The 22,736-nt window shown below is 41.9% G+C and overlaps 1 protein-coding gene across 1 annotated transcript in view; it reads right to left on the bottom strand.

The window, feature by feature from the left end:
• Positions 1–6,165: 6,165 nt before the first annotated feature.
• LOC311105387 (chloride channel protein 2-like) overlaps positions 6,166–22,736 on the bottom strand; it is a gene marked incomplete at both ends in the record, with an annotated part of 171,072 nt that continues 154,501 nt past the window's right edge. Inside the window, 4 exons of the mRNA XM_084147532.1 lie at positions 6,166–6,375; positions 8,684–8,770; positions 10,600–10,704; positions 16,710–16,748. Of these exons, the coding sequence (XP_084003658.1) occupies positions 6,166–6,375; positions 8,684–8,770; positions 10,600–10,704; positions 16,710–16,748 (441 nt within the window). The remainder of the gene's footprint in view (positions 6,376–8,683; positions 8,771–10,599; positions 10,705–16,709; positions 16,749–22,736) is intronic.

Genomic DNA, 22,736 nt, shown 5'->3' with positions numbered 1-22,736 from the left:
TAAGCATTTATCTGCCCATTTCAGTACAGATGGTATTTCACTCTGAAAAACAGATTTTTTTTAAAAAACAAACTCACTCCAGAGGGAAATAACAAGAGAGCAATAGAAAAACAGAAAGAGGGAAAAAAACTGTTGCTGTTCTACAGCTTGTGGGAGGAGAGGAGAGGGAAAGGAAGATATTAGGATGAGAAGTTACTCTGACCAAGATTCCAGACTCCCATTTGTTAAAATCTCTTTATTCATCCCTGATATACAAAACATTGTTTTATTTGTTCTTGTGAAAAATAGCACTGGACTTGTTAAGCTCTGGCTGGTTTGACCCCAGTGGGTTTCCGTAGTGGGCCTATAACACATCATACAGTCCAGAGTCAGACGGATACAGTACAAGCAGCAGAATCCAGAAATGGCCTGGGACCAGACAGAGTGTATATATATGTGTGTGTGTGCGCGCGTGCGTTCATTAGTTTCCCTCTTACACATAAATATTGTTTAAAAAAGTTCAATTTCTTTACAAAAATAAGTTTCTCGCATACATGTCAATTCATATATTAAAATCTGGTTAGAAAGTGAGATGAACAATCGTTATTGCACAAGTTGATTACCTAATCATTCAAAAAAAATCAGATTCTTCTATTTTGATTAATACCTATTAATAAATATGTGCCTGCCCTAAAATATCTATCTTGTAGTAAATTATGTCATAGAGAATGGAAAAGGAAAATAAGGGAGATTGACTTCAGAGACACGCAAAATAATGAAAAACCCATTAAAAAACAAACAAAAAAAATACAAATAATAAAGCAAATCAAACGTGTATTTTCGCTGGTCCCTTCGGCAAGCTTGGGGACTGACAACGGCGAGTTGCCATGGTGATTATGGATAATTGCACACTGCACTGACATCATCCTCCTCCTCTGTGTGTGTGTCTGAGTGTGTGTGTGTATCAAATGCAGAGACATGGGTAGTCATTTCCATCCCATAAATGTATCACATTCATTTACAGAGAAAACCTATCCTACCCCTGTTACCATGCAGGGGCCTGAGATGATGTAGGCACTTGTGAAATGACGACGTCATATGGACCACAGAGCATTAGAACGCCCATGTGTCCTTTAAACGTTCTTTAAATGTTCCTTAAATGTTCCTGTTACTTCAGGTAGTGGGTCTCATTCTGCTAGCGTTATAGTGGTACTTGCGTTATACATATTGCATATATAAACATTGTAGAAATGTTAGTTACATGCTGCAAGGCTGGAAAAACATTGAGCATTGGACCTTTTTATAACAATCAGACATGGAAGAGCAATATGCAACAAAAACTAAAAAGGAGTTTCAGGAAGAGCACCTCAATAGATAGCAATGACGATCAGTTAGATTTAAAATGAATGATCATATTACAGCAATGATATGTTAAATATATTAAATCTGCAAACCTATAGAAAAGTTTTCAATCCACACATTCCACAAAAAGCCCCATCCCCTTTCCCAAAATAAACCATGATTAAAGCTCATTGGATGAATGAATGATGCCGATCAAACCTAGATCAAAATTAATTCAATGAGAAAATACACAAAATAAGTGAGAATAAAAACATTCAACAAACAGCCATCATCATAATGACATTGTCCATTAAAATGATAAACACAACAGTATATTTCTCCTCATATGTTTTCCTCAATCTTTTTTTGGTCAAAATTCTAACAATATAAAATACAGCCTTCAAAGTCACATGCACTCCTTCATGCAAAGCCATGCTGTCTCTCTGCATGTGAGGATGGGCATGTCAGTCTGTGAAGATGTTAGTGTGTGTGTTTTCTTTTCAGTGGCGGTGAACAAGGCAAGAACTCACCACTGAAATTAAAACCTATTCATGCAATAACACAATGTCAGTCAGTGTGTGTACTTTGTTCAATGTGGCACTGAATAAGGAATCTGAATGTGTATAACCACAGTCAAATGCTCTGAGCTTGCATATGTGAACAGCAAAATCAAAATAACAACAATTGCAGTTGGAAGCAGTGTTTGACACAGGAAGTGACTCTGCTCAGTCCTTTTCAGAGGCATCAGGCATTTCAGTGCAAACACTACAAAGAAGAGAGGAAGAAAGAAGCCACAAAATGACCCCTGCCTGTTAAATCAGAGAGAGAGAGAGAGATGGTCAGTTAGTTCTGGTCAACATTAATCAAACTGGTTCTATGTGGTCTGGGTCTGACTTTACTCTGATCACCGTAGTGTTACTGGACAGTGGACATATACAGTGGGGATGTGAAGTTGGCCAACCAGAAAGCTACCCTGGGTTCTATTGAAGAAAAGCACCCTAAAGCAGCAGATTAGATAACAGAAAAAGCTTTAATTCTGTCATCTTTCAGCCTTCCATTCACTCTCCCTCTTCCCCCTCTCCTTCTTCCTCTCCTCCTCCCCCTTTCCTCCCTCCCTTTCTAGCCCAACACACTCAGTCAGGGATATTAAGAGCTATATTTAGAGAAAGCCCTCTTCTCTTGGAGTGTGCAGACTGGCTATTATTAAAACCTGTGTGTGTGTGTGTGTGTGTGTGTGTGTGTGTGTGTGTGTGTGTGTACATATACACACACACACACACACACACACATATATATATACATATACACACACACACACACACACACACACACAGTGAGTGAAAAAAGTATTTGATCCCCTGCTGATTTTGTACGTTTGCCCACTGACAAAGACATGATCAGTCTATCATTTTAATGGTAGGTTTATTTGAACAGTGAGAGACAGAATAACAACAAAAACATCCAGAAAAAATGCATGTCAAAAATGTTATAAATTGATTTGCATTTTAATGAGGGAAATAAGTATTTGACCCCCTCTCAATCAGAAAGATTTCTGGCTCCCAGGTGATTTTTATACAGGTAACGAGCTGAGATTAGGAGCACACTCTTAAAGGGAGTGCTCCTAATCTCAGTTTGTTACCTGTATAAAAGACACCTGTCCACAGAAGCAATCAATCAATCAGATTCCAAACTCTCCACCATGGCCAAGACCAAAGAGCTCTCCAAGATTGTAGACCTACACAAGGCTGGAATGGGCTACAAGACCATCGCCAAGCAGCTTGGTGAGAAGGTGACAACAGTTGGTGCGATTATTCGCAAATTGAAGAAACACAAAAGAACTGTCAATCTCCCTCGGCCTGGGGCTCCATGCAAGATCTCACCTCGTGGAGTTGCAATGATCATGAGAACGGTGAGGAATCAGCCCAGAACTACACGGGAGGATCTTGTCAAGGATCTCAAGGCAGCTGGGACCATAGCCACCAAGAAAACAATTGGTAACACACTACGCCGTGAAGGACTGAAATCCTGCAGCGCCTGCAAGGTCCCCCTGCTCAAGAAAGCACATATACAGGCCCATCTTAAGTTTGCCAATGAACATCTGAATGATTCAGAGGAGAACTGGGTGAAAGTGTTGTGGTCAGATGAGACCAAAATGGAGCTCTTTGGCATCAACTCAACTCGCTGTGTTTGGAGGAGGAGGAATGCTGCCTATGACCCCAAGAACACCATCCCCACCGTCAAACATGGAGGTGGAAACATTATGTTTTGGGGGTGTTTTTCTGCTAAGGGGACAGGACAACTTCACAGCATCAAAGGGACGATGGACGGGGCCATGTACTGTCAAATCTTGGGTGAGAACCTCCTTCCCTCAGCAAGGGCATTGAAAATGGGTCGTGGATGGGTATTCCAGCATGACAATGACCCAAAATATACGGCCAAGGCAACAAAGGAGTGGCTCAAGAAGAAGCACATTAAGGTCCTGGAGTGGCCTAGCCAGTCTCCAGACCTTAATCCCATAGAAAATCTGTGGAGGGAGCTGAAGGTTTGAGTTGCCAAACATCAGGCTCGAAACCTAAATGACTTGGAGAAGATATGCAAAGAGGAGTGGGACAAAATCCCTCCTGAGATGTGTGCAAACCTGGTGGCCAACTACAAGAAACGTCTGACCTCTGTGATTGCCAACAAGGGTTTTGCCACCAAGTACTAAGTCATGTTTTGCAGAGGGGTCAAATACTTATTTCCCTCATTAAAATGCAAATCAATTTATAACATTTTTGACATGCGTTTTTCTGGATTTTGTTGTTGTTATTCTGTCTCTCACTGTTCAAATAAACCTACCATTAAAATTATAGACTGATCATGTCTTTGTCAGTGGGCAAACGTACAAAATCAGCAGGGGATGAAATACTTTTTTCCCCCTCACTGTATATACACACACATATATATACACACACACGCATACACATACATACATACATACGTATGTACGTATGTATGTATGTATGTATGTATGTATGTATGTATGTATGTATGTATGTATGTATGTATGTATGTATGTATGTATGTATGTATGTATGTATGTACATATATATATATATATATATACATATATATATATATACATATATATATATATATATATATATATATATACATATATATATATACATATATATATATACATATATATACACATATATATATATATATATATACATACACACACACATACATATACACATACATATACACATACATATATATATATATATATATATATATATACATATACACATACATATATATATATATATATATATATATATATATATATATATATATATATATATATATATATATATATATATATATATATATATATATATATATATATATATATATATATATATATATATACATATATATGTACACATATATATACACACACATACATACATATATACATACACATACACATACACATACACATATATGTATGTGCGCGTGTTTGAGGCCGTGTTTTCTTAAAGGAGTTCACAGCACGTGTGCTGAAGCATGCTGAAAGGTAATGTGTTAACACATGCTTTCACCACTCTACAGAATACCTACATACTGTACATCAGTTTGCATAGAGTAGACTATTCTCTCACCCAGACTCTCACAGAAAAAAGAAGAGGGAAAGAGAGAGAGGACTGAGAAAGAGAGAGCTAGAGTGGTGAAGATGTCTCCCAATCTGAGACCAGAACAGTATGTGGTTCTCTCTACAGAGGCAAGGTGAAAAAAATACACAAATAAAATACGTTTTGTCGCATACACCAGATAGGTGCAGTTAAATGTGTTTTACAGGGTTAGCCATAGTAGTATGATAGGTGCAGTGAAATGTGTTGTTTAACAGGGTCAGCCATAGTAGTACAGCACCCCTGGAGCATATTAGGGTAAAGTGCCTTGCTCAAGGACACAGACAGATTTTTCACCTTGTCGCCTCGGGTATTCGAACCAGCGACCTTTTGGTTACTGGCCCAACGCTCTAACTGCTAGGCTACCTTCCAAACTTATTTCCAGGTCACTAAACCAGATGGGAACAAAATAGAACACAGCTGAAATGATAAGGCTGAAACATGTCTGATAAGAAGATTCAAATCACAAAGTAAGAAAAGCAGAAGGTTGGTTTCGCTACCGCCTTTGTCTAAATACAGACAAACCAATACGTCCATGCACTCAATACATACACTCCCACTAACATCCATACCGGTACACAAGCCTATCCTCTTATCACCGTTGAACCGTCTGCATATGGAAGACTGGTCAGAAAGAAACGTTTACAGGTCCACAAAATGCAAACAAACTTTGAACATTTCCTCACCAATACCAAAGTCGGCCAAAAAATATATACAAAATGCAATCCCTTTTATAGTCAAACCACATTCTATACATTTTGTTTTGACCACCTTTGTTAAGCAGTGACATCTTAACTCCTCTCCTCTCCCTAACACACAGATCTCTTCTGCTGTGGGCCCCCCAAGCCTAGTGGAGAGCAGGGTCCAGTCTGTGGTGAGTCCATCCCTCCTCCATAAGAGTTGAGTAAGTGCAGGGCCCAAAGGCCCACTGGGAGAAGGGGTAAAGGAAAGAGGGATGGAGAGGAAGGTTATGAGAGGAGGAAGAGGAGAGAACTCTATATTCCAGAATTAAATATTGATCCAAGCCATGAGGTTGCAGCATAGGTTGTGGTTTTGAGGCGGGAGGGTCAACGCTCCTCCTACTCCTCCGCCCTCCTCGCCAACACACCTGTCCCCATCCCCATCCCGTCCACCTGTCCCTATCACCTGTCCCCTGTCCCCATCCCCCTCACTGGGACTTCTCGTCAGAGTCGGAGGCCAGGTGCTCCCGGGGGAGGGACATGGACTTGTGGCGGTCCCACAGCTTGTGGAGCTCTGTGGCTTCGTTCTCGCTATTGCTGCTGCTGGTGCCGCTGGTGCCGCTGTCCCGGAAACTGGACAGAGGGGGGCGCACCTTCACCCCCTTCACCGCCACAGAACCCTCGATGGCCTTCCGCAGCTACAGAGATAATACAGGAAGAATCAGTAAACAAAGGCCAAGAGACTTGCCCAATCCAAAACAGACCCCTTGCCTGTACAATTTGACACTTAGGGACTACGGGTCACAGTTATGGAGTACCAGTCAATTTGGGATTGAAAATAAGTAAGGATTAGTATCAGAGAGGACAGATCAATCTGTACAGAGTGTTATTGATGTGTAGACCAAAGCAGAATGGTGAGGTTTAACCATGGCAATATTACAGGGCGGTTGATATGGTCTTTCTAGGTGATAATATAGGTAGTGGGGCTATGCTACCATGGTAATAAAGTAGGCTCGGGCCGTATACCGGGGTTTTTGGATATGGTTATACAATGGTTTTTCAATACCGTTGAAACTCTTTATTTGAATGATTAAATTTTTCTTTGCATATTTGTAGCTACTTGTTAAGTAAATACCTGCAGTCAACTTCTGCAATACGTTAAGAGATAAAGAAGATTGTGTTCTTCATTTCACCTGTCACAATTTTTCATTATGAAGTTTACCGGTAGTCCCCAGTAACATGGTGTTTGTTTACAAGTGCACAACAATGAGAGACTGGAGCCTTGTGAGTCACTCACTGTTGTGCAGCACACGCCAGGTGATCTAGTTACAGTATGGAGTTCACAACTAGATATCTTATAACTATTAAGTTAACTGTCTAAAATGTGCTAAATGCTCTGCACATTTGGTTTGCTAATTTAGTAGCTAGTTAGCTATCTAGTTAAGTAGTTAGCTTCTTCCAAAATCAAGCATCTCTTGGTAAGAGCAGAGAATCCCCTCCTGGATCAAGAGCCTTGCTGTCTAATATTTGTTTTGTGCGTGCAGCAAACTGTGAGTAGCATTTTTTTGTTACTTGTATAACTTTATGAGCTGGGGTTGTCTGTCCTGCAAATACTTTAGGTCAGAGACTGTATAAAATGTTCGCAATGCGCTCGTTAGAATGAGTTAGCGTTCTCTATGGGATTTAACATGTACTTGTTAGCATTGCTAAACTTCGGATTACAAAGGCTCAGTGGGGCTTGAAAATAGCTCCCCTTGTGTTCAGTGCCGGTATTACCGAATATCCCGGTATGGCACAAGGTCGGTATGAAGGTATGACAATCTGGATACTGCCCAAGTCTATAATAAAGTAAAGATGACCACATTTTATGGTTATGGAGCTAAACATTTATAGGCCCAAACAATAGCCCCTATCAGACGTCATGTCATCCACTCCATCCCTCTCCTTCCCCAACCATGACAGACGTCTGGCCAACAGCTGTTTCTAAGCAGAGACGCAGGTTGCTCTCTCTCGCTCTCTCTCACACACACCCTTCCTTGTGTATCCAGTTATTAGGAGGCATAAGACGAGCTGAATGCAGCAGTACTGGGTGTCTCGTCTCACTGCTTTTTTTGTCTGCTTGTCTAACACCAAACAAAAGGCCTAAATGTCAGCCAGTGGAACAACACTGTGCTTAGCAACAATCTCCTATTTTACAGCCAATTTACAAAGACTGAGTGCTTCTGCCTGTTTTGTTTGTGGAGAGAGCGAGAGAGAAAGAACAAGAGACCGAGAGAGGAGAGACTGCAAGGAACATTACCCAGTAATTTGTCTTGCTGTCTGTCACCAATTGAAGGGCCGGAAAGAGCGGAGCTCATTAATGCTGACTGTGTGTGTGTGTGTGTGTGTGATGGTGGTGACAGTTCCCTTTCAGTCAGTCCACTTCGGTACAACATGACTTCGGTTGAAGGAACTAAAATCATGCCTGACAAGGCCAATGAAATCCGTTGGGGTTGGCTTGGTGCGGGATTCCATTTCCCCACAGTATGTTGTACCGAAGTTGATTGAAAAGGGAACGTAACGTTATGACTATAACTACTGTTCCCTGAAGGAGGGAAACGAGGTACAACACCTGTTTGGCCCTGCACGTTCCTGGGCTCGGTGAAGAGCGGTATTAAATTGAAGGAATGAATCCGAGCCTCACGTTTATCTCCTGTGGAAGGCGGGGCTTCCAGTGAGGAACGGATTTAAATTGGCCTCGTCAGGCCTGATTTTAGTTCCTTCAACCGAAGTCGCAAGAGTGTGACACCCCCAATAGTATGTTGTACTGAAGTTTCCCCCCTTCAGGGAACAGTAGTTATAGTCATAACGTTATGTTATGCAGATGATTGTGACAGTGAGGAAGATGATGATGGACATTGTTATGACGATGGTGGCTGTCATGATGCTGTAAGGGATGATGATGATGATGATGATGCGACAGTGTCATGTTGATGTGGTCAACTCCAGGTGATCCGTGTCACTCACCTCTTTGAGGGACACCACTCCGATGAGTCGCCCAATGCTGGTGACATAGGCATGGTCCAACCCCAGCAGAGAGAAGATGGTGTGGGTCTGGGGACAAGAGAACAATACACTTAGAACCCACATCCAGAACACTTAGAACCAACTGCTAGAATACTTAGAACCAATATTTAGAACTCTTAGAACCAACAGCTAGAACTGTTAAAATCAACATCTAGAACCAACTGCTAGAACACAGCCAACCATAGATTCCCTTTTGACATTCCTTTAGAGACAAAGCCTGTGAAAATCTTAGAGAAGCTATTAAACTACAGCAGTTAGTGCATTAGAACAGTCAGCTCAGTGGTCACTGACAGGTTACATGGGGTGCAGGCTCCTTCCTCATTCAACTAATGAAGTAATCAGCAAGTAATCACCTTGACGAGTGTCCATAAGTCACACACGCCTACACACACACACACGAGCTGGGACAAAAATCCATACAGCAATAAATTGTCTGAATTGATGCAATAACAATAAATAGAATAATAGGTTTATAACAATGTGCACCACAGTAAAAAATAATAAAGATCCTTTAAAAAGGTCCAATACAACCATAAAAAAAAAAAAATCTTAAAATATCAAATAACTTCTGGGTAACAACTCAGTACCTCACTGTGATTTTGACCATTTTAATTGAAAACAAAGAAACAAAAATAGCTTCTTAGCAAAGAGCAATTTCTCAAGCAAGAATTTAGCTCGGACTGTCTGGGAGTCGTCTAAGTGGGGAAAACTGAAAACTAGCTGTTATTGGCAGAAGTTTTGGAACTTTTTCACCAGGCAGGACGAAACTCCATCCCACCAAAACAGGCTGAAATTTCAGGGGTCTTTTGTAACACAAAAGTATTATTCCAACCTCAGTCTGTATATATATACATAAAACACTGAAAAATCACGTTTTGGACTGCACTGGGCCTTTAAACTACTACTACTAGTTTGATGGTTGTACCATCAATTGTCCTATTAACAATCACCCATATTAGCAAACTTATTTCATTTCAAACTTCACATTTCTCTAGCATAGGCTACTTATCGTAATGAACAATATCAGCAAAATGCCTGCGATAAGTGATCGATTTGGTCGGTGTTGATCATTTTCAGTTTATCGTCCCAGCTCTAACACACACACAGCTTTGTTCTTCTATACTCGTGGGGACCTAAAATGTATTTCCATTCAAAATCCTATTTTCCCTAACCCTATCCACTGACCCTAACCCCCAAGCTTAAAATAGCCTTTGTCCTCATGGAGACGTGGGAAATGTCCCCATAAGGGAGAATTGTCCTTGTTTTACTATCCTTGTCGGGACCTTTGGGGATAGAATAACCAACCACACACACACAGACTAACATGTGGAGGGAGACTGTGTGTGGTATTGGGTGTTGGCAGTGTGCGATGAGGGAGGTTGAGGGAGGGGAGAGCTTGATGGATTGGTGCAGAATCCCACTCTTAAATGTTTAAATAGCAGGCACACAGAGCAGGGAGGAGAGGATGGGAGAAGAGAGGAGAAGGGGGGCATTATGAATGGAGGACATTAGGCCTGCCAGGTAAGTGAGAATGAGAGCGTGTGTGGGAAAGAAACGCTCTGCAGTGTATGTCGCAGTAGGAAAACTAAATCAACACTGCTCAAAAGCCCCCCTTCATGCAGCCTGTTCTTTTCTCCTGCACTCGGAGGGAGACAGACATTGTGGCAGAGCAGACGTGTGTGTGTGTGTGTGTGTGTGTGTGTGTGCGCACGTTTGCAATGCAGTGGCTATAATAGCATTAACACTGGACTATCCAGCTACAATACTCATTTTACAATATTAATCCTGGAGCTATTTTGTCAAAAGGGGGTACTGAGCAGTATAACTAACAAACAGACAGACAGACCGACACAGACCTTATGTAGTGAAGTGCGCTCCACCAGTTGGAAGGGGGCGGGGTCGATCTTGCAGTTGTCAAAGTTCACGTGCTCGTCAAGTTGGTTCTCCTCCCACTCTGCAATCTGTAAACCCGAGGAAGAGGAGTGGAGAGAAACATTATGGAAGTACTCAAACCCTCTTAGACATATAGAATACTTAAACGGTCTTTACATCCATGGTGACACAATAATGGATATGGCTTTTATCTTTAATTCAGTAAGGCATTCATTAATATTTCAGAAGACAAAAACATTCCTTTTGGAATATAAATTAAAGCCTTACACTCCAGTGATTGTTACCTATATGGGCTTCCTCAAATCTAAATGCTAATAGCTTAGCAAATATGAGAGTGATATGCATAATAAGCATGGTATCAATTGAAAGTGAGATTAAAGAGATTATAGATTATGGAATAAAGTTCAGAACAAAGGTAAGAATAAAACAGTTAAAAGTGCTTATCAGTGGAAACATCTCAGACTATTTAAATTGACGTACCACCAAGCATTTCAGCTTTAATCAAAAATCCAAGTATTCCTAATATCAACCAAATCGCAACACTAATCTCAATCCCTATCCTACCCCATTCAATAGACGAGATATATACAGTATCTCACAAAAGTGAGTACATCCCTCACATTTTTGTAAATATTTGAGTATATCTTTTCATGTGACAATACTGAAGAAATGACACTTTGCTACAATGTAAAGTAGTGAGTGTACAGCTTGTATAACAGTGTAAATTTGCTGTCCCCTCAAAATAACCATTAATGTCTAAACCACTGACAACAAAAGTGAGTACACCCCTATGTGAAAATGTCCAAATTGGGCCCAATTAGCCATTTTCCCCTCCCCAGTGTCATGTGACTCGTTAGTGTTACAAGGTCTCAGGTGTGAATGGGGAGCAGATGTGTTCAATTTGGTGTCATCGCTCTCACACTCCCTCATACTGGTCACTGGAAGTTCAACATGGCACCTCATGGCAAAGAACTCTCTGAGGATCTGAAAAAAAGAATTGTTGCCCTACATAAAGATGGCCTGGGCTATAAGAAGATTGCCAAGACCCTGAAACTGAGCTGCAGCACGGTGGCCAAGACCATACAGCGGTTTAACAGGACAGGTTCCACTCAGAACAGGCCTCGCCATGGTCGACCAAAGAAGTTGAGTGCACGTGCTCAGCGTCATATCCAGAGGTTGTCTTTGGGAAATAGACGTATGAGTGCTGCCAGCATTGCTGCAGAGGTTGAAGGGGTGGGGGGTCAGCCTGTCAGTGCTCAGACCATACGCCGCACACTGCATCAAATTGGTCTGCATGGCTGTCGTCCCAGAAGGAAGCCTCTTCTAAAGATGATGCACAAGAAAGCCTGCAAACAGTTTGCTGAAGACAAGCAGACTAAGGACATGGATTACTGGAACCATGTCCTGTGGTCTGATGAGACCAAGATAAACTTATTTGGTTCAGATGGTGTCAAGCGTGTGTGGCGGCAACCAGGTGAGGAGTACAAAGACAAATGTGTTTTGCCTACAGTCAAGCATGGTGGTGGGAGTGTCATGGTCTGGGGCTGCATGAGTGCTGCCGGCACTGGGGAGCTACAGTTCATTCACCTCCTCCTCCATGCTTTACGGTGGGAAATACACATGCAGAGATCATCCAGATTTTCACAGGTCTAATGTCCATTGCTCGTGATTCTTGGCCCAAGCAAGTCTCTTCTTCTTATCGGTGTCCTTTATTAATGGTTTCTTTGAAGCAATTCGACCATGATTCACACAGTCTCCTCTGAACAAGTTGATGTTAAGATATGTCTGTTACTTGAACTATGTGAAGCATCTATTTGGGCTGCAATTTCTGAGGCTGGTAACTCTAATGAACTTATCCTCTGCAGCAGAGGTAACTCTGGGTCTTCCATTACTGTGGCGGTCCTCATGAGATCCAGGTTCATCATAGCGCTCGATGGTTTTTGCGACTGCACTTGAAGAAACGTACAAAGTTCTTGATATTTTCCGTATTGACTGACCTTCATGCCTTAAAGTAATGATGGACTGTTTCTCTTTGCTTATTTGATCTGTTCTTGCCATAATATGGACTTGGTCTTTTACCAAATAGGGCTATCTTCTGTATACCCCCTACCTTGTCACAACACAACATTGGCTCAAACGCATTAAGAAGGAAAGAAATTCCACAAATTAACTTTTAAGGCGGCGCACCTGTCAATTTAAATGCATTCCAAGTAACTCTCTCATGAAGCTGGTTGAGAGAATGCCAAGAGTGTGCAAAGCTGTCATCAAGGCAAAGGATGGCTATTTGAAGAATCTCAAATATAAAATATATTTTGATTTGTTTAACACTTTTTTGGTTACTACATGATTCCATATGTGTTATTTCATAGTTTTGATGTCTTCACTATTATTCTACAATGTAAAAAAAATTGAATGAGTAGGTGTGTCCAAAGTTTTGACTGGTAGTATATATATATATATATATATATATACACACACACAGTGGGGAAAAAAAGTATTTAGTCAGCCACCAATTGTGCAAGTTCTCCCACTTAAAGATGAGCGGCCTGTAATTTTCATCATAGGTACACGTCAACTATGACAGACTAATTGAGATTTTTTTTTCCTGAAAATCACATTGTAGGATTTTTAATGAATTTATTTGCAAATTATGGTGGAAAATAAGTATTTGGTCACCTACAAACAAGCAAGATTTCTGGCTCTCACAGACCTCCTCTGTCCTACACTCGTTACCTGTATTAATGGCACCTGTTTGAACTTGTTATCAGTATAATAATAATAATAATAATAATAATAATAATAATAATAATAATAATAATATGCCATTTAGCAGACGCTTTTAACCAAAGCGACTTACAGTCATGCGTGCATACGTTTTTTTTGTGTATGGGTGGTCCCGGGGATCGACACCTGTCCACAACCTCAAACAGTCACACTCCAAACTCCACTATGGCCAAGACCAAAGAGCTGTCAAAGGACACCAGAAACAAAATTGTAGACCTGCACCAGGCTGGGAAGACTGAATCGGCAATAGGTAAGCAGCTTGGTTTGAGGAAATCAAATGTGGGAGCAATTATTAGGAAATGGAAGACATACAAGACCACTGATAATCTCCCTCGATCTGGGGCTCCACGCAAGATCTCACCCCGTGGGGTCAAAATGATCACAAGAACGGTGAGCAAAAATCCCAGGACCACACGGGGTGACCTAGTGAATGACCTGCAGAGAGCTGGGACCAAAGTAACAAAGCCTACCATCAGTAACACACTACGCCGCCAGGGAGTCAAATGCTGCAGTGCCAGACGTGTCCCCCTGCTTAAGCCAGTACATGTCCAGGCCCGTCTGAAGATTGCTAGAGTGCATTTGGATGATCCAGAAGAGGATTGGGAGAATGTCATATCGTCAGATGAAACCAAAATAGAACTTTTTGGTAAAAACTCAACTCGTCGTGTTTGGAGGACAAAGAATGCTGAGTTGCATCCAAAGAACACCATACCTACTGTGAAGCATGGGGGTGGAAACATCATGCTTTGGGGCTGTTTTTCTGCAAAGGGACCAGGACGACTGATCCGTGTAAAGGAAAGAATGAATGGGGCCATGTATCGTGAGATTTTGAGTGAAAACCTCCTTCCATCAGCAAGGGCATTGAAGATGAAATGTGGCTGGGTCTTACAGCATGACAATGATCCCAAACACACTGCCCGGGCAACGAAGGAGTGGCTTCGTAAGAAGCATTTCAAGGTCCTGGAGTGGCCTAGCCAGTCTCCAGATCTCAACCCCATAGAAAATCTTTGGAGGGAGTTGAAAGTCCGTGTTGCCCAGCGACAGCCCCAAAACATCACTGCTCTAGAGGAGATCTGCATGGAGGAATGGGCCAAAATACCAGCAACAGTGTGTGAAAACCTTGTGAAGACTTACAGAAAACGTTTGACCTGTGTCATTGCCAACAAAGGGTATATAACAAAGTATTGAGAAACTTTTGTTATTGACCAAATACTTATTTTCCACCATAATTTGCAAATAAATTCATTAAAAATCCTACAATGTGATTTTCTGGATTTTTTTTTCTCATTTTGTCTGTCATAGTTGACGTGTACCTATGATGAAAATTACAGGCCTCTCATCTTTTTAAGTGGGAGAACTTGCACAATTGGTGGCTGACTAAATACTTTTTTCCCCCAACTGTATGTATGTATGTATGTATATATATATATATCTATATATACACACACACATATATTTGCGTTTTAGACAGAGCTTCGGGGCACCGTCGGACCGCCGTCCTCAGCTGGCAAACAGGTTCGTGAATAGACTAGCATGTATATACACTGAACAAAAATATAAACGCAACATGCAACAATTTCAAAACAGTTCATACTGTATAAGGAAATCAGTTAATCGAAATAAATAAATTAGGCCTTAATCTATGTATTTCACATGACTGGGCTGTGGTGCAGCCAATCAGAATACGCTTTTCCCCACATAAGGGCTTTATTACAGACATAAATACTCCTCAGTTTCATCAGCTGTCCGGGTGGCTGGTTTCAGATGATCCCGCAGGTGAAGAAGCTGGATGTGGAGTTCCTGCGCTGGTGTGGTCGGCGATTGTGGGGCCGGTTGGACGTACTGCCAAATTCTCTAAAACGACGTTGGAGGCGGCTAATGGTAGAGACATTAACATTACATTCTCTGACAACAGCTCTGGTGGACATTCCTGCAGTCAGCATGCCAATTGCATGCTCCCTCAAAACTTGAGACTTCTGTGGCATTGTGTTGTGTGACAAAACTGCACATTTTAGAGTGGCCTTTTATTGTCCCCAGCACAAGGTGCACCTGTGTAATGATCATGCTGTTTATTCAGCTTCTTGATATACCACATCTGTCAGGTGGATGGATTATCTTGGCAAAGGAGAAATGCTCACTAACAGGGACGTAAACAAATTTGTGCACAACATTTTAGAGAAATAAGCTTTTTGTGCGTATGGAACATTTCTGGGATCTTTTATTTCAGCTCATGAAACATGGGTCCAACACTTTACATGTTGCGTTTATCTTTTTGTTCAGTATACGCGCACACACACACAATACTAGTTTATTCATAAACCCTTTTGCCGGCTGAGGACGGCGAACCGACTGTCTGGCTGTGCCCCGAAGCGCTGTCTAAAACGCAAATACGCCTCACACGCGATACAGTTTTGGAAACATATGGAACTTAACTTTCATATCAGCGATAAATAATTTATAAAAACATAAGGTAAAATTTCGACACACTTTTATAGGGTTAGGGTTCCCACACGGCCATATTTCCATGTTACAGCGCGTGTTTATGGAACACAGACGGAAGACAGAAGCGACCACCTGTGCTAATTAGCTATCTAGCATGCTCCGAACACCAGTGTCTAACGGAAGAAGGCCACAAGGAACGCGTTGTCACTGAAAAATACTGTTGGCTGCAACTGTGGTAAAACCGGTTTAAACAGTACAACATTTTACATTTTAGTCATTTAGCAGACGCTCTTATCCAGAGCGACTTACAGTTAGTGAGTGCATACATTTTCATACTGGCCCCCCGTGGGAAACGAACCCACAACCCTGGCGTTGCAAGCGCCATGCTCTACCAACTGAGCTACAGTAAGTAAGGTAAGAGTAGATTTTGCATTTGTGAAATTATTTTGATGTGATATGAAAGTAGAGGGCTTCATGTTTCCAAAACTTTAAAACAGGGCGTCAGGATTGTAATTCACATGGAACCAGCTGTCCTCCATACCATCAGCTGAGAACCCAAGACTGGGACCGGCTGTAAGCCACCTTGGGCCTCCTTTGGTTCTTGAGAACTACCCCTCTCCAAACTCCAGGTTCTTTAAGGCTAGGTGGTTTCCTGTTTTATTTGGTCCCTGGTGCAGAGATAATAGATACCCATAGAGATTCCAGCTTTGATAAGGCTCTTCATACACAGTGACTTATTATTCCCCTGATAACCAATCAATATACTGTAGCATAGACATAGACAGCACTGATACATCCTGAGAGAAAAGGGAGAAAGAGGGAGAGAAAGTGTGTAGTAGGGTCTCACCTCTCTGATGGTCATGTCATCATCCACATCGAAGTCATCCTGAGAGGAGAGGGACAGGAAACAGATCAACACACTTACACTGCAAACAAAAAGACTTGTACACACGCCCGCACACAAATGCTACAGACAAGCACAACGTCTAAATTACAGTAAATAACTTGAAATACAAACCCAATGACACACAGTACACTCATACTACAAATAAAACACTTGTTCATGTCATGGCCACATAGTGGTCTAACTGAACACAGTGACAAAATGAAGAGGTGGATGGACAGATGTGACAAGAGAAACTAAATGAATAACTACTCATCTGATCATGGGGGGGGGGGGGGGGGGTGATTGAAACAGTTGAGGATAATAATAGGTTGCATTCATACAGTGCTTTTCACAAGGTATGAAAGTACAGATGGGATGATTGACACTAATGGATTTGACCATGGAGTGATGATGGCTACAGTTTGGATATGAGCCGGGCGGGCCTGAAAACCTAAGAGTTCTACAGGTCTGAACGGTACTTACAATGAATTCGGAAAGTATTCAGACCCCTTGACTTTCCACACTTTGTTACATTACAGCCTTATTCTAAAATGGACAAAATTTTTGTTTTTCCTCATCAATCTACACATAATACCACGTAATGACAAAGCAAAAACAGGTTTAGACATTTTTGAAACTGAAATATCACATTTACTTAAGTATTAAGACCCTTTACTCAGTACTTTGTTGAAGCACCTTTGGCAGTGATTACAGCATCGAGTCTTCTTGGGTATGATGCTACAAGCTTAACACACCTGTATTGGAGTTTCTCCCATTCTTCTCTGCAGATCCTCTCAAGCTCTGTCAGGTTGGATGGGGAGCATCACTGCACAGCTATTTTCAGGTCTCTCCAGAGATGTTAGATCGGGTTCAAGTACTGGCTGTGGCTGGGCCACTCAAGGACATTCAGAGACTTGTCGCAAAGCCACTTCTGCGTTGTCTTGCCTGTGTGCTTAGGGTCGTTGTCCTGTTGGAAGGTGAACCTTCGCCCAGTCTGAGGTCCTGAGTGCTCTGGAGCAGGTTTTCATCAAGGATCTATCTGTACTTTGCTCCGTTCATCTTTCCCCTCGATTCTGACTAATCTCCCTGTCCCTGCCTCTGAAAAACATCCCCACCATGCTTCACCATAGGGATGGTGCCAGGTTTCCTCCAGACGTGACGCTTGGCATTCAGGCCAAAGAGTTCAATCCTGGTTTCATCAAACTAGAGAATCTTGTTTCTCATGGTCAGAGTCCTTTAGTTGCCTTTTGGCAAACTCCAAGTGGGCTGTCATGTGCCTTTTACTGAGGAGTGGCTTCCGTCTGGCCACTCTACCATGAAGGCCTGATTGGTAGAGTGCTGCAGAGATGGTTGTCCTTCTGGAAGGTTCTCCCATCTCCACAGAGGAACTCTGGAGCTCATTCAGAGTGACCATGGGTTCTTTGTCACCTCCCTGACCAAGGCCCTTCTCCCCCCATTGCTCAGTTTTGCCAGGCGGTCAGTTTTGCCAGGTGGTCAGCTCTAGGAAGAATCTGGGTGGTTCCCAACTTCTTCCATTTAAGAATGATGGAGGCCACTGTGTTCTTGGAGACCTTCAATGCTGCAGAAATGTTTTGGTACCCTTCCCCAAACCTGTGCCTTGACACACTCCTGCCTCGGAGCTCTACGGACAATTCCTTCGACCTCATGGCTTGGTTTTTGCTCTGACATGCACTGTCAACTGTGGGACCTTATATAGACGGATGTGTGCCTTTCCAAATGATGCCCAATCAATTGAATTTACCACAGGTGGACTCCAATCCAGTTGTTGAAACATCTCAAGGATGATCAATGGAAACAGGATGCACCTGAGCTCAATTTTGAGTCTCATAGCAAAGGGTCTGAATACTTATGTAAAGAAGGTATCTGTTTTTTATTTTTAATAAATTAGCTCAAATAAAAAATAAAAACAGTTTTCGCTTTGTCATTATGGGGTATTGCATGTAGATTGATGAGGGAAAAAATGCATTTAATCCATTTAAAAATAAGGCTGTAACATAACAACATGTGGAAAAAGTCAAGGGGTCTGAATAGTGTGTGTGTCAATGTAAAAAGGCGGATACGTTTTACTGGGGGAGCTCAGGTAGGGGGGGGGGGGGGGGGGGGGGGCAGTATGAAAAATGTATGCACTCACTAATTGTAAGTCGCTCTGGATAAGAGCGTCTGCTAAATGACTAAAAATGTTATTTTTTAAAAAATGTAGTGTAATTATGTGCACGAGCACAAATCACCACATCCGTAATTTTAGTCCCGTCCAAATATGCCATGTCAGTAATTTTGACTTGGCAGGAAGGTTATTATACCAGCCCTAAAAACCTACAGTTTTTCAGCAAACTCCCAGGTCCTCTGATAATACTTTTCCCGTGCGAATCGTCATCCCTGTGTTTTGAGGGATATTACAGTTTAACAGGTGCTGTACCCAGTTTGGGTAAGAACATGGGAACAAATTTATGCTTAAAACAACGTGCTATGCAGATAGCGTACAGATGAATGATCTGTTTTGTCTCATATCAACTTTCCTAGAGCCATACTTCTCTTTCAAAAGATGAAGTGGACGATATTGTGCCAATGAATTGATAAATTGCCAAATCCGTCACTTAATTAAATGTCTGCGTAGGTTACAGTTCATGGTTGTTATTGATATGCATTATTATTTTGACTTTCTCCAAACTGAAGGCCATTAGGCCAATATTAGGGTATCCCTAGACATTTGATATATCTTCACACCTAGAAGAGCCTCCAGGCTTCCGTCAAAACGGTCAATTTTGAATGAGGAAAAAATATATATTACAGGGGGCAGTTTGGCCAAACTAATCCTGTCCGAATCATCCACTGGAAAAATGGACATGCTAAGGTAATAATTACATAACCAACGTTCTATAGCACAACTCATTCCACGGAGGGCCGAGTGTCTGCGGGTTTTCACTCCACCCTTGTACTTGATTGATGAATTAAGGTCAGTATTAGCAAGGAACTCCCCTCACCTGGTTGTCTAGGTCTTAATTGAAAGGAAAAACCAAAACACCCGCAGACATTCGGCCCTCCATGGAATGAGTTTGACACCCCTGTTCTATAGTAATACTAGTCCCGTGCAAATAGGGCTTATGTGTGAGTTTAGACTAATAACAGTGTGTATTTACTGTAAGTGTGTGTTTTCTTTATGAGGGTGCTTAATGGAGGTGAGAATAGCAGTGTGTGTGTTTGTGTATGTTTTTGCGCTTATCCATCTCTGTCTACACCTGACCCCTCTCCCAGCCTCAGACCCAGGGGGTGATGGGAGCCCTGAGCTCATTTATCCACCCGCCTGCAGAAGCTGACCTGCCTGTAACCCTGGCAACAATTGCCATGGGGCCCGGCCAGTCAAGGTGACTTCCCTACTGTAGAATTATGCAACCAGAAGTCAGCTGTGTCTAGAGTTGACAACACCATCTCCATTTACCACTGACACCAACATGGACTGACAGTCTGCCAACACTGCATTTTACAGTCCTGTTTCCACCAGTTTTTACCTGCTATTTACTAGAGTCTCATGAGGTCAATGGGTATTTTTCTGGTACACATTTAGCAGAATTCAACACATGGGTTACTACCATGTACTCTCTAAGTAGATACAGTTGAAGTCGGAAGATTACATACACTTAGGTTGGAGTCATTTAAACTCGTTTTTCAACCACTCCACAAATGTCTTGTTAACAAACTATAGTTTTGGCAAGTTGGTTAGGACATCTACTTTGTGCATGACACAAGTAAGTTTTCCAACAATTTTTTACAGACATATTATTTCACCTATAATTCACTGTATCACAATTCCAGTGGGTCAGAAGTTTATATACACTAAGTTGACTGTGCCTTTAAACAGCTTGGAAAATTCCAGAAAATGATGTCATGGCTTTAGAAGCTTCTGATAGGCTAATTGACATCATTTGAGTCAATTGGAAGTGTACCTGTGGATGTATTTCAAGGCCTACCTTCAAACTCAGTGCCTATTTGCTTGACATCATGGGAAAATCAAAAGAAATCAGCCAAAACCTCATAAAAATAATTGTACACCTCCACAAGTCTGGTTCATCCTTGGGAGCAATTTCTAAATACCACGTTCATCTGTACAAGCAATAGTACGCAAGTATAAACACTATGGGACCACGCAGCCGTCATACTGCTCAGGAAGGAGATGCGTTCTGTCTCCTAGAGATGAACGTACCTTGGTGCGAAAAGTGCAAATCAATCCCAGAACAACAGCAAAGGACCTTGTGAAGATGCTGGAGGAAACCGGTACAAAAGTATCTATATCCACAGTAAAACAAGTCCTATATCGACATAACCTGAAAGGCGGCTCAGCAAGGAAGAAGCCACTGCTCCAAAATCGCCATAAAACAGCCAGACTACGGTTTGCAACTGCACATGTGGACAAAGATCGTACTTTTTGGAGAAATGTCCTCTGGTCTGATGAAACAAATTGTTTGGCCATGAAACAATATAACTGTTTGGCCATAATGACCATCGTTATGTTTGGAGGAAAAAGGGGGACGCTTGCAAGCTGAAGAACATCATCCCAACTGTGAAGCACGGGGGTGGCAGCATCATGCTGTGGGGGTGCTTTCCTGCAGGAGGGACTGGTGCACTTCACAAAATAGATAGCATCATGGAAGGAAAATTATGTGGATATATTTTAGCAACATCTCAAGACATCAGTCAGGAAGTTAAAGCTTGGTCGCAAATGGGTCTTCCAAATGGACAATGACCCCAAGCATACTTCCAAAGTTGTGGCAAAATGGCTTAAGGACAACAAAGTCAAGGTATTGGAGTGGCCATCACAAAGCCCTGACCTCAATCCTATAGAAAATTTGTGGGCAGAACTGAAAAAGCGTGTGCGAGCAAGGAGGCCTACAAACCTGACTCAGTTACACCAGCTCTGTCAGGAGGAATGGGCCAAAATTCACCCAACTTATTGTGGGAAGCTTGTGGAAGGCTACCCGAAACGTTTGACCCAAGTTAAACAATTTAAAGGCAATGCTACCAAATACTAATTGAGTGTATGTAAACTTCTGACCCACTGGGAATGTGATGAAAGAAATAAAAGCTGAAATAAATCAATCATTCTCGCTACTATTATTCTGACATTTCACATTCTTAAAATAAAGTGGTGATCCTAACTGACCTAAAGACAGGGAATTTTTACTAGGATTAAATGTCAGGAATTGTGAAAAAAGGAGTTTAAATGTATTTAGCTAAGGTGTATGTAAACTTCCGACTTCAACTGTACATACGGTAAGTTAAAATAAAATAAAGTGCTACTGACAAACCTGTACACCTCTCCAAAACCAGGGCACCACACAGATGAAAGAGGTGTGTGTGTAGAAAGAACAGTATAATAGATGTAGTTGCTTGATATAGAACAGCTAACACCTGCAGTGTGTTTTTGGGAGAGAGACAGAGCAGGTGAGACTGTGCATGTAAAGTATATGCTTGTATGAAGATTAGCTAGTCTATTAAGTGAGCAAATATGCAGGGGCGCTTGTGGATATGTGGAGACGCAAGAGTGGGTGTATAAATGTGAGTGTACCAAGGAGAGTGTGTGTGAGTAAGTGTGTGTGTATCTGTCTGTGAGTGAGATACAGACAGACAGCGCGTGTTCCTGTGGCTGGTGTACAGCCCTCCACAGTGAGTGACTGGGTGAGAGGCAGTGTGCTGACAGAGAATGAAGCTGTATTGCTTGCTGTGCTGCTCCCACAGAGAGCAGCATCCCTCCTCTCCTGCCCTCCCTCCATCCACCCTTTCCCCAAAGCGATCAATCTCTCCCTCTATCCTGTTCACCCTGTAGCCAATAAGGCAATCAGAACATGGGGTCCGGGTCAGCAGGGAATAGGGTGACATAACCACAACAACTACCCAATCACACATGCCTCCGAGATACACAGTGCACAAAACATTAGGAACACCTTCCTAATATTGAGTTGCACCCCTTTTGCC

This window comes from Coregonus lavaretus (genome assembly GCF_964263955.1).
Source record: "Coregonus lavaretus genome assembly, chromosome: 30".
NCBI lineage: Eukaryota > Metazoa > Chordata > Actinopteri > Salmoniformes > Salmonidae > Coregonus > Coregonus lavaretus.
Note: the sequence above shows the minus strand (reverse complement) of the source record. Positions and strands in the feature narration are given on the sequence as shown.